The 12,995-nt window shown below is 49.2% G+C and overlaps 1 protein-coding gene across 1 annotated transcript in view; it reads right to left on the minus strand.

Annotated features, from left to right (window-relative positions):
* Window positions 1-12,520, minus strand: part of RSPO3 (R-spondin 3) — an 86,801-nt gene extending 74,281 nt beyond the window's left edge. Inside the window, exon 1 of the mRNA XM_009909533.2 lies at window positions 12,374-12,520. Within this exon, the coding sequence (XP_009907835.1) occupies window positions 12,374-12,470 (97 nt within the window). The 5' untranslated portion in view covers window positions 12,471-12,520. The remainder of the gene's footprint in view (window positions 1-12,373) is intronic.
* Window positions 12,521-12,995: the final 475 nt, after the last annotated feature.

The following is a 12,995-nucleotide window of genomic DNA, read 5'->3' on the forward strand; positions in this document are numbered from 1 at the left end:
TTGTGGCCAGCCAGATATTGGCAAATAGGGGAAGATGCCCTGCTCTGGTCCCTCTTTACCCAGTGCTTCTAATCTCCACAAAGCTTTGGAAGACTGATGGTCATCAGAGCACCCAGCCACAACAGATAAATTGTAAAAGAAAGCCTGTTTGAAGGCTTTGCTCATCACTTTGACACCTAATAGGACACACAATCATACTGTGTCACCACTTATTGAACCTAAACATCCCACACTCAGAGTTAGTAATTGAACAGCTGAAAGAGGTTGGAGGTTTAAAGCGTGGTTGGTAGCTCGGTGAGTTACTCAGAGGAAGGAACCCGAGATCCCAGAGATGGAAGAGAAGGTTTTCTGTCTTTTTGACAGAATTAACCAGGTTGGAAAAGACCTCAGAGATCATCAAGCCCAACCTATCACCCAACACCATCTGATCAACTAAACCATGGCACCAAGCACCCCGTCCAGTCTCTTCCTAAACACCTCCAGGGATGGTGACTCCACCACCTCCCTGGGCAGCACATTCCAATGGCCAATCTCTCTTGCTGGGAAGAATTTCTTCCTAACATCCAGCCTAAACCTCCCCTGGCACAGCTTGAGACTGTGTCCTCTTGTACTGATGCTGGGTGCCTGGGAGAAGAGACCAACCCCCACCTGGCTACAACCTCCCTTCAGGGAGTTGTAGAGAGCAATGAGGTCTCCCCTGAGCCTCCTCTTCTCCAGGCTAAGCAACCCCAGCTCCCTCAGCTGCTCCTCACAGGGCTTGTGCTCCTCTAATGATACTGGGGTTGTAGGTTGATAGAAGAAATAAATGATGCCAACAGAGAAAGGGGAATTTATTTTGTCCAAAATCTGTCCAGGGAAAGTAGATTTTGTATTTAGTTATTCCTCAGAATGACTTTGGTCTTCTCTTAGGAACTAATCCTAGAATCACAGAATGGTCTGCATTGGAAGGGTCCTCCAAAGGTCATCCAGTCCAACCTCCTCTGCTGTCAGCAGGGACATCCTCTAATAGATCAGGTTGCCCAGAGCCTTGTCCAGCCTCACCTTGAATATCTCCAGGGATGGGGCCTCAGCCACCTCCCTGGGCAACCTGTTCCAGTGTTCCACACCTTCATGGTAATATGTGAGCTTAGGAGTCATGTGGATGTGTTCTTACTGACACACACTCACAGCTGAATCCAGTTGATAAACTCTTACACCACTGAAGCTACTCTGCCTTGGCAAGTCTCCTTCTGGAATACTGTGTCCAGTTCTGGGCCCCTCAGTCCAAGAAGAACCTCAGGGAAGGACTTGAAAGTGTCCAGCACAGAGCCACAAAGCTGCTGAAGGTAGTGGAACATCTCCCTGTGAGGCCAGACTGAGGGATTTAGGGGTTGGAGCTTGGAGCAGAGGAGCCTGAGGGCTGCCCTCATTGCTGGGGATAAAGCTGTGCAGGGCTGGATGCAGGCTCTGCTTAACGATGTCCAAGGACAGGATAAGGGGCACTGGGAGCAAGCTGGAGCAGAGGAGGTGCCGCAGGAACAGAAGGAGAAACTTCTTCCCTGCGAGAGTGCTGGAACAGGCTGCCCAGAAAGCTTTTGGAGTCTCCTTCTCTGGAGGCTTTCCAAACCCATCTGGACACATTCCTGTGTGACCTGCCCTAGGTCATCCTCCTCTGGCAGGGAAGGGGTGGGCTCGATAGTCTTTCGAGGTTCCTTTCAACCTCTAACACTCCGTGATTCCCCTCAATGGGTGGCTTAAATAGCACATTTAAACGGTTGCATTCCCAAAGCCAGAGCCTTGGGCTTGCAAACATGCTTGCCCAGGACATAGCACAAGTTATTAATTCTGCGCTCAAACAACACCCCGCTTTTGCTTTTCATAAAGCAGCTCTGAAACTTGTTAATTGCTCAAGCCTTCGTGAGACATAAACAGAAAAGATGAATGTATGACTTCATTTTGGACTGCGAGACAGGAGCTATTTTTTCCCCCTGCAGAGCACCAAGCCGTGTCATTCTTTTCACCTTTCCTGCCGTTGAGCTCCCCTCTAACAGATTTTTTGTGCCGTCTGCGGCCGTCAAGCCCAGCACGAGGAGGCCTCGGCTTGATTGTTTTCAGCCCTGTGCTCTCCTCAGACTTCCTGGAATCTTCCATCTGTCTCCATGGATTTGCTAAATACAAGCACTTCAGCATCTCCTGACTCCCCTGTTAAACAAACATCCCCGCGCTCCCGCTCGGTTCTGCCTTGGAGGGGGCAACTCTTCCGCTGGAGCCAGCCAGTTAAGACGAAGCTTAAAATGCAACCAGCAGCTCCTGATTCGGGAAAACAAGCAAAAGCAAAAGAAAAAGGGGTGGGGAGTGGGGGGGGGAGGGGGGAAAGTCAAATTAATTATGAACATTCTAGGAAAAGGAAACAAGGTTATGAAACACTTGCCGCCGGTGGTGTTTGCAGAGCTTCATGAATAAGCAATGCAATAATGCTGGGCAAGGCTGCGTGGGAGGCAAGGAGCTGGCTGCTTTCCTCTCTCCCTCTCTCTCTGACCAAGTTGAGCTGTTCTGAATCAAAAAATGTTGTTGCTAAAGAAACCTGTAATAAATCCTGGTGGGAGTATCACATGTGCTGATAACAGGCATAAGCTTTGTAAACACATTAAAGTGTCAGAGGTTGGAGGAGTCTCCGGTTCGTGCGGACGGCTGGGAAGGGGAAGTCGAGAAATGCGATGGAAATCTTGTTCCACCCAGATGGTTGCTCCTGCAGCTCTGGGTCACATCAGAGCCTTGCCTTCTTCCTTCCCCCTGAAACAGAACCTAACTCAGTAGGGGACATGTGGAAAAAGAGCCCAAGCCCTACCTTTGCTGTAATTTCCCACCTAAATGCTATGAGGAAGAGAAGAGAAGAGGAAGAGAAGAGGAAGAGAAGAGGAAGAGAAGAGAAGAGAAGAGAAGAGAAGAGAAGAGAAGAGAAGAGAAGAGAAGAGAAGAGAAGAGAAGAGAAGAGAAGAGAAGAGAAGAGAAGAGAAGAGAAGAGAAGAGAAGAGAAGAGAAGAGAAGAGAAGAGAAGAGAAGGGACTAGACTAGGATAGACTAGAATAGATTAGAATAGAATTAAACAGGTTGGAAAAGACCTTTGAGATTGAATCCAACCTATCACCCAGCACCATCTAATCAACTAAACCATGGCACCAAACACCCCATCCAATCTCTTCCTAAACACCTCCAGTGATGGTGACTCCACCACCTCCCTGGGCAGCACATTCCAATGGCCAATCTCTCTTTCTGGGAAGAACTTCTTCCTAACATCCAGCCTAAACCTCCCCTGACACAACTTGAGACTGTGTACTCCTGGCCAGTTCATTGGAGAGAAGCTGGATGTGTGAACTTGTGCTTAATAAAGGATTTATGCTACTCTGAACATCCTCACTTTGGGGCCCCCAACACAAGAAGGACATGGACCTGCTGGAGATGGTCCAGAAGAGGGCCATGAAGGTGACCAGAAGGCTGGACCTCCTCTGCTATGGGGACAGGCTGAGAGAGTTGGGGATGTCCTGCTTGAAGAAGAGAAGGCTCTGGGCAGACCTTAGAGCAGCATTTCCATATCTGAAGGGGACCTACAGGAAGGCTGGGGAGGGACTGTTTAGAAGAGCTTGTGGCCACAGGACAAGGGGCAATGGTTTGAAACTGGAGCAAGGTAGATTTAGGTTGGACAAAAGAAGGAATTTCTTCACAATGAGAGTGGAGAAACCAGGGATTGCCCAGAGATGTGGTTGAGGCCCCATCCCTGGAGGCAAACATGATGGGACCCTGAGCAATCTGATCTAGGTGGAGATGTCTCTGCTCACTGCAGAGGGGATTGGACAAGATGACCTTCAAGGCTCAACCCCATACATTCTGTGATTCTCTGCAGCAACGCCCTCCATCAAGACCTCCATCAAAGTACAGCTGGCAGCCCTGAGTGAGGCATCTGAATTGCCTTTCAGTAAGGAGGTTTGGGTGCCTCCACAAAGGACTGACAAACCCCAGCATGCTGAACAAGGGATTCTCAGTCTATCCATGGGGAATGCTGGGGTCAGAAACTGTCTCAAACCCTGGCTGTCCAGGGGGTTCAGGTGCCATGGCTGCTACTTGCAAGCCAACATTTCCTCTACCTAAAGAGAGGAGCTCTCACTCTTTTCTTTTGAAGGACACCAGGAATGGAGCAGCTGCTTTGCTGCCCTTAACAGATCCCAAACCTTAGCATCTCAGATGTTCCACTAGGAGTTGAAAATCTTAAGGTAAATTAATTCTTCTGTGCAGCATGACTTCAGCCTGTGCTGATCTGCTCTGATGAACTGACTTTTTGTCCCCTGTGCAATCTCAGGTCGTTTTGTTGCACCCACTTTAGTCAGGAGAGGAAAGGGCTCAGGGGGGTCCCATTACAGGAACAGAGATGCACATGACTTTATTCCAGTATCAGCAAGCCATTGCTGCACAGTCCTGTGCTCCCTGTGGAAGAACTTTGGATTGCTGATTTTATTTTTGGTGTGATTTATGTATTGCCTTTTGGACCCAAGGTTTCTTTAAGAAGTCTCTGCAGAAGGGCCTCAAGGGCCCCATGCCAGGTGCATGCTCAATGCCAGCAAGCTCAGGCCTCCTGTAAGAAACAGCAGAAGATCTGAGGCATGCCCATGCATCAAGGGCATGAGGTGGAAGTTAAGCAGGGCTTTGAAAGTGAAGGACTCAGGTGTTTAAACCCTTCCCTAGACAAATCTTAGGCACCTCAGTCCTGTTCTTGGATCTCATCCTTGCTATGTCTGCCCTCGCACCTTACAGCAAGCCACAGGATTCACACATCGTTGCTACTCCAACACTCATCAATGAGCTCCTGATTTATTTTGCAGTGCTCCAAAATCTGCTTTACCCTCCAGGAAATATCAAATGTCTGAAATCCTACCTAGGGCCCTTTCAGATCTTGAACAAGAAATGTGTCAGGACATCCAACTGACATGCAATAAGATGTGGTGCTGAGGGCCATGGTTTAGCACCAGACTTGGTAGAGTGAGAGAGTGGTTGGATTGGATGATCTTCAAGGGCTTTTCCAACTGGAACTACCAAACTTGATAGAGTTGGATAATTATTGGACTCAATGATCTTAAAGGTCTTTTCCAACCATAACAATTCAGTGAAATGTGTTTTGAACAGCATGTTACCAGAACTTGGTGTAGAGCTGCAACTAGGGGGGGGTTTGCTTTCATTTCAAAGCATCACTAGGTGCATTCCTTTATGGCCTTCTTCATAATTGCTTTCTTGTGTAGAGCTAAAGTGCAAGGTGCACTCTGGGTGCAAGGCTGGGCTGCTGCTCAGAGAAGGCAGGAGCTCAGTGCTGTCATAGTTCATGTTTCTCCTGGTTCAGCTCTGATCCCCATAGCCACGTTCTCCCCTAGCAGCACTGGAAGGATCTATGTTTTGTGGCTCCTTTGCTTATAGAACCATAGAATCTTAGAATTGTTAGGGTAGGAAGGGACCTCAAGGATCAGCCAGTTTCAACCCCCCTGCCATGGGCAGGGACACCTCACACTACAGCAGGTTGCTCACAGCCACATCCAGCCTGGCTGCAAAACCCTCAGGGGATGAGACGATGAGGCTGCCACCACCTCCCTGGGCAACCTGTGCCAGTGTCTCCCAACCCTCATGGGGAAGAACTTCTTCCTAGCATCCAATCTAAACCCAATCTGAATTTTCCCACTTGTAGTTTTGCACCATTTTCCCTAGTCCTATCACTACCTGTCAGCCTAAAAAGTCCCTCCCCAGCTTTCCTGTAGCCCCCTTCAGATACTGGAAGGCCACAATAAGGTCTCCTGGGAGCCTTCTCTTCTCCACACTGAACAGCCCCAACTCTCTCGATCTGTCTGCTTCAGTGGGTGCTATTTTTAGTCACACAAGTAAATAACATTTTTTCAATGCAGGGGCTATAGCTCATAATCCAGGAGTGAAAACACACAAAAATGTTTAGCAGGCAGCTGCCCTGGCACCGTAGCACAATTGTTCCTTCTGGTTAAGTGGTGTTGCTCCTCTCACTGCTCGCTGCTAACAACAGAAAACTAGAACTTAAAGTCATCATTAATAAACTCCAAGGGATTTTATGCTGACAAAATGTCTCATGAGCCATCATCCTGCCATCACCAGTTGTTCAGCTATTTGCTCTAAAATAGTTATCACTCTCCTTCTTCTTTCTTTTGATTTTTTAAAATAGGTTATTTATCCTTTCTTTGATTTATTTTTTTGCTCTATTATTTAATTTATTTGAGAAGCCATAGCCACATTTTGCCTGCCCCAGATGTCCTCTGAGCCCTTCTACCCGTGGCCCTGTTTGTGGTGAGAGCAGCCAGCCAGCCAGCCTTCTGCCTTAAAAATAAAAGCACTACATGGTTTCAGCTGCCTTTTGTCATCTGATAATATTGCTTTGTTCTGAAATTGTTTGGGCTGAAAGAAAATAAATGAATAAAGTCAAATAAAATGAAACAAAAGGGCCAACAAGTATTGGGCAAAGTGATTCTGAGTGGTTCAGGCTCCAAAAGGAGACCAAAATGTATTGTTCATTTTTTCCCCCCCCCCACTTTTTATTAGCTTTTCTATCTCCCCCACCAGGCTTTCGCAACTTGCAATTTAATTTCCAGAGCTAAAGGGACAATTTGCTGTTGGAAGGGGGGTGGGGATGGGGGGGGGAAGGGGAGGGGGGTGTGGAAACCCCCACCAAACTTCTTAAGCTCCACAGCTTTCAGAAATGACTTTTCCTAGCAGCCTCTGTCTAGAAAGGACTGAACGTGAAATGGCAGCCAGCTTCTGAACTTCAGCGCCAAGCAGCAGCGGGCAAAGCCTTAGCACCATGCCTTTAGTAACCAGAAAGAGAGAGGAGAGCGTGTGAAGCAAGAGATAAGGAATAATAAGTCTCACTTTTGAGCCTGGCTCAGATTTATCAGGGAAAACTTCTGTTATTTCCAGCAGCAGCGTCGCAAAGGCTCGAATCGCTAACGGCAAAACCTAACTGAGGAAATTCACCTCCGAGTTAACTTTATTGACTTCAGCTCTTCTCCTGTGCTAAGAAAGAGGTTGCCTCCCATGCAGATCATATATAGGTATCACAGTTTGGAAAGGTATGGAGCCTTGGGTTTGCCTGTACAGGTGTTGCCCAGGCTTGGATCATGCCATTTTGAAAGCACTCTGGCAGAGGAATTCTTCCCAACGCAAAACTTTTCCTGAGGTCCTGCATCTCCCTGCGGCTTCCTCCACTGAAAGCAAAGCAGGGAAGTTCAAGCTCAAAAACCATCTCATTAGTACCAGTGAGGTTTTATTCTGCCTGCAAGTCCCCTTTGTCTGTATTTATTGATACACCACCCTACACATCAAGGTCTTTGAGAAGCTGTGGTACCTAAAAGCTCACGGTGCATTTCACGTAGCGCAAGAAAATGCCTTCAGAAAGTGAAAGAAAGTCCAGAAACTGAAGAAAACTTCAGAAATTGAAAGGCAATTTACAATTATCACCCTTTCAGATGTCAGCTGTGAGGTGGAGATTGGTCTGTACCCTCCTTTAGCCTCTCGGGGTAATAACTCATCTCGTTCCACACGCAGCTGGTAAGCTTCAAGCGCGCGGAGCACTCAAAAGCGCCGCGCAAGCAGGGCGATCCTTACAACCCCCTTAGCAGCGACCCTTCTAATATTGAATTAAAGGTCTCTCTGCAGCAAAACACATCCACAGCTTAGGCAAAGGCAGTGGAACAGTTGCCCTGTCTGCTTTCCTTCCTGGTGACTGCAGTTGGAATTTTACAGCCTGTTTCGAAACAGACAGGATCTCATCCAAAACGGGGGGAAAAAAGAAGGGAAATATCATTTTGCTAGGGGAAAAAAAACCACCCAACAACCCACCCAGATGCACTTGCCACCAGGAAAATATTTACCCTGACAATGAGAATTGGAAAATACCAGTTAAAAAAATATTAATAAATCAAGGAGTAAAACCATCAAGGGCCTACAAATGGTTTGAAAGTGAACGCTGAAGGATTTAATCCCACCCAAGGACAGCTTCAGCGTGCTCGGTGCCTGCTTGCTTGGCTAGTTTCTGCTTCAAATGATTGAGCTCAGGTATTGAATGATTCCCTGTCTTAAGAGCTGTATTTATATGCTCAATCTGCTCTACATTTTGTACAGAGTACACCAGTTTTAGCTCTTTTGCATAGAGCACCTCCCGTTGCCATCTGTGCCACGCCAAGCCTAAACATGCGTCGGCGCTATCTATAGGTAGGTGATGAGCTATGAAAGAAGACTGCTCCCCAAATGCAGGATTAATTGAACTAATAATGTAATTCCTCTTGCCTTGTGGAGCTTTTACCCAGGTCATGAAAGAAATGAAGACCTGATTTTGCTAGTTTGCCTTCTGTCAGTTCTCCCCTAGACTCTTCTATCTTTCAGAGCTGTTTTCCAGCAGGCTCTCACACGTCTGAATTCTGAATTAATAATTAGTTGCATGCAAATGGAGCTGCAAAGACAGAGGGTTTGCAGAGCGCAGCCTGCAACTCAAGGCCGGGACCAGAAGCAGATGCTGCAAAACCTGCACCAACAGAGGAACCGACGGAGGGGCGACCCCAGGAGCGACCAGGAAGGACCGAACAAACACTGCAACGATCAGTTCTGAAGCTGAGACTCTTTTGAGCTCGAAAAGGGGGACATTTCCAGTACAGCACATTCAGGAGGCAATCGCCAGCGTCCCGTAGCGATGGGCTACCCAAAAATACACATCCTGGTAGCTCCGCAGCCGAAGTGCTGCTCCACTAAGTCACGCTCAGAGTTTTACTCCCAGGACTTGTAGTACAGAGGCAGAATTTTCTATCACTTTGCTTATTTTAGAGATTTCCAAATTTAGTCCGTGGCTCACTGGTAGTCCTCGGGGTCATGGCAAATGTTCTGCTGGTCGTTCCCCGACCCGTAGCAAATAGTGCTTCATTTCCGTCAGAGGAAAGGTCAATGAGGAAGGTGCACAACTGTCAGTACTAAGCTTTAAGGGTTGGTGGTGGCCTGCAGAGCCAAAATATTTGGGAACTATTGACTTTAATCTTACTTCTTTTTTTTTTCCCTCAGCAAACTGCAGTCACTGGCAGATCCATAGAACTTCTGATTTATTGCTGCCTTGAGCCTACGCTCGTCTGCGTATTTATCTCACTTGTAGGACCTGAACGAGCAACTCACTTCTTTCCTCTTAATTGCACTTATCAGAATAAATACCAATCCCTTTGCTAATGAAATGTTTGCTTTGGGACTTGTTATTGATCTTATCTGCTGTGCCTAAAGATGGATCCTTATCCTCTGCGCTCCGCGGCGGACGTTCTGCCTCTGCCCAGCTAACTACGCACTTACGACCGATCACGAGAAGGGCATTTGGGATGATCAGATGGGAAATCTCAGGGGGAATCTGGGGGGCTGAAGGAGTTTGGACTAGATCTTTCTCCTATTAAAGATTACTTTAGCAAAATAGGTGTGAGATAAGTAATGCTGCAGGACCAGTAAGTGAACAAAATGCTTCCATTTATAGGCTAGCACATTCCGAGTTAGTTCAGGCTCCGTTAATCCTTTATCTTACAACACAGGAGTCTGCAATATGAAACATGGAGTGGAGGACTGAGATATTAAACAAGTTGAAGTGACATGGGCTCCCTGACTGCTCAATGGCAAGCTGTTTGTGCTGTATTTCAAAACACACAGGTCAAATGGCAATAAGCAAGCATCTCCCTCGCAATGGCGTTGGGAAATTGAGCTTCAAGGAGGCTTTCTGGGCAAAAGAAACAGAAATCCAGCAAAAGTCTTCTATGCAGCAAATTCATTTGACAGGTGTCTTTTTTATCAGCACATTAGCTTTTTATTTATTATTTATGCATTTTTAATCACTCAGAGCTATTAATAAGCTGTCTGTGGGGTTTTCTTTAAGCCCAAATGATCAGTGCAAGTGGCTACCGTCGCCTCTTTCAGGATAACTTTCAGAAACACTCACTCTCTGAACTGTGCTTCACACCATCCAACCAGCAGCTACACCAAGGTGTGTTTTACAACTGGCCCAACCTCAAGACCTTGGCCAGTGGACAACATACACCACATCCAGGTGAGGTGTTCTCATGGTTGCCTTCACCTCCAAAACGATCAGCCAGAATTCCTGACTCTTCCTAGCTGTCACTTTCCAGACACTTGTTCCACTGTGAATTTAACTTGACTCTTCCATTTCAACCAGAAAACTTCGAGCAACTATTTCTTCCACCTTGCACCAACCAGCTCATTTGCAAACAACTCCTCCACCTCGATTTTACCCAAAATTACACCGCTAACGAGGCTGCCTAAGAAGGACCAAAGTATATCAGCGCTGGCATGAAGAGCACGATGTCCTGCGCCCGGCACCGAGAATGGGAGGCAAGGAGGGTGACCGTGTTGGGCAACCTTCTTTCCCCGACCAAAGGGAAGACCCTACGAGGGGAGCAGCCGAGCCGAGCCCAGCTGAGCCCAGCCGAGCTGAACCGAGCCCAGCCGAGCACAGACGGATTGAACGGATCTGAGATCCGACAAGACCAGCCCGGCCGAATCGAGGCGAGCGGAGCCGAGCACCTGCCGCGGCGCTGCCCGGCGCGGCACAGGACAGCAGAGGTCGCCGCTGGCCCGGCTCTGGCCCGGAGAGACGCTCACCAGGTGCCGGAGCAAGAACCGGCGGAGAGCGATGAGCTGCTCCCCGACCTTCGCCCCACGGGGAAGGGTCTTGCCCAAACGCCCACCAAGCTGTACCCTCTCCAGGCACAGGCGCTGAACCCCTGCAGCAGCCTCCGCCGGGGTGGGCAGCAGCATCTTGCCGGCCCGCGTCTGCCAGGGGTTAAAGGAGTGGGTGGGAAGTGATGGAGGCTGCGGAGCCCTCCCGTGCCAAGGATAATAAATCGGATGCCCTGACATGTTTTACTTAGCCCTTAGTGCTCCCTCGCTGCGCGGCCGTGGGGATGGGAGCGCTGCAGCCCCGCTCTTTCTCGTCCTGGGCTCGGCTTTAGGGGCACTTTAGGTGAATCGGACCTTGTGTGCAGGAGGCAAACCGTACAAAGGAGGCTTTCAAGAGCTAGCCATGCCAAGCAGAAGGGAGCGAGAGCCTAGCAAAAAAACTCCCATTAAAATAGTAGTAACCCCCCTCATGCACCGTTCCCTCCCTGAGGAGGTAACTCAGTTACTTCTTGCTGATTAAACACAGGCTGCCGGGGTTTATGACATTTCCTCGGTGTCTGCAGCTGTCAGGGAAACGGGACAGGCATGAGCAGCCCCTCCGCGGTAGGTGCGCAGAAAATGCTCCCCCCTCCCCGTCCCCAGGAGCAGCGACGGGGACGATGCAGGCGGGTGGCCAGGCAGGACGGTCTCGGTGCTCCCCGGCCGCTTCATCTCACAGCCGTCGGCGGGGTTCTGCCCGGGGGAAGCCACAGCAGACCCAGATCCTGGGTCCCACAGGAGCTCCAAGCCGAAGACTGACTCCCCCGTCGCCCGCAGCAGCGCCCCGGACCTGGACAACACCTTCCTGGGAATGCCGCTCGCTCCTGCCTCCTTTCTCCTCCTGCCCTATGCCAGGGACTCGACTCTGCTCTCTGCATCTCCTCCTCCGGACGGCTGCACCTAAGGATGTGCTGCGAGCACCCCGGGGTGCTGCCCCTCACCCCCTCGGCCCTCCCGGCTCCGTCCTGGCTTCCCTCGGGGGCTGGCCAGGTCAGAAGGGACGAGATCCCTTCATCCCATGGGATTTTAAAAGCCCCCAACAAACAGTAACATTCAAAAAATCAGGGGGCACAGCCCAGGGGCAGTGCCTATGGGTGCCCCACGGGCTGCTCGGACGGTGCCACCGAAGAGACTAGAAGGGAATGGGGGCTGGAAGCCAGAGGGGACCCCAGCTCCCTCTTCGCCTCGCCGCGCACCAGGCTGAACCCACAGCTACAGTTTGTGCTGCGGGCTCTTAGGGTGAGGGCTTCTTGACTCGGCTGAAGGAAAACTCTTAGGGCATCACGGCAGAAAGTTACCTGTGGTGTCATCGCGCGTTCCCTTTAGGAAGGTGGGGGGAAAAAAGCTAAGAAAGGACGTTCCCCTTTACCAGACATTAAAACATAAAGAAGCAAACGCAGGTCTTGCCGGAGCCGGCTCTGCTCATGCCGGTGAGGTGACAGAGACAAGCAGAAAGAGCTCAAAACTCGCCTTCATCCCTCCAACTCAATGAAACCGCCTGCAGATCCACCCGAACTTGCTTCCGAGAGCATTAAGCCCGGGCGGCGGGGGCACAAGGACCCCACACCCCCCCACCCCCGGGACAGGTGAACAGCCCGACGAGAGGAGGCAGAAGTTATCAAAGGATAAATCTCTTCGCACTTACTTCTTCCCTGTCGCCGTACCCTGGAGGCGTGCTGGCTGCCAATGTATTCCAGAAAGTTCAAAGTGATAAAAAACCAAGAAATCAGTCGCAATTGCATAGTAACCCTTTGAGAGTTCGACTTCTCCTTTTCCTTCTTTCTTTTTTGTTTTTTTTTTTTTTTTTGGTCTTTCCTTTTTTTTTTTGTTAAAAAAAAATAAAAAATAAAAACCACACCAAAAAACCAAACAACAACCAAATAACCCCGGGGTGGTAGGCGGCAAGGGATGAACACAGCAGCAAAATACCTGCAGTGAGATCCAAAGCTGGGCTTGGCCGGCTTGATGTCTTTTTGCCCTTTTTTTTTTTTAAGCCTTTTTTTTTTTTTTTTTAGCTTTTCTTTCATTTTTTTTTTTATTCCTTTTTTTTTTTTTTTTTCTTCCCCTAATTGTTTTTTTTTTTTTTTTTTTCTATTGCACTTTCCAAGCGTCCTGCCCGCTACCTGCCGCAGACCTCAGAAGAGGGGAGTCAGCAGCGGAGAAGAGCCGAGCAGCCGCCGCCGGGGTCCATGCCGGGCCGATGGCCGGCAGCATGATGTGGGGGTGCCGGGGGGGTGCGTGTGTGTGCGCGCCTGGAGAGCGAGGTG

The sequence above is a fragment of the Dryobates pubescens genome, chromosome 28, assembly GCF_014839835.1.
Source record: "Dryobates pubescens isolate bDryPub1 chromosome 28, bDryPub1.pri, whole genome shotgun sequence".
In the NCBI taxonomy this organism is placed as follows: Eukaryota; Metazoa; Chordata; class Aves; order Piciformes; family Picidae; genus Dryobates; species Dryobates pubescens.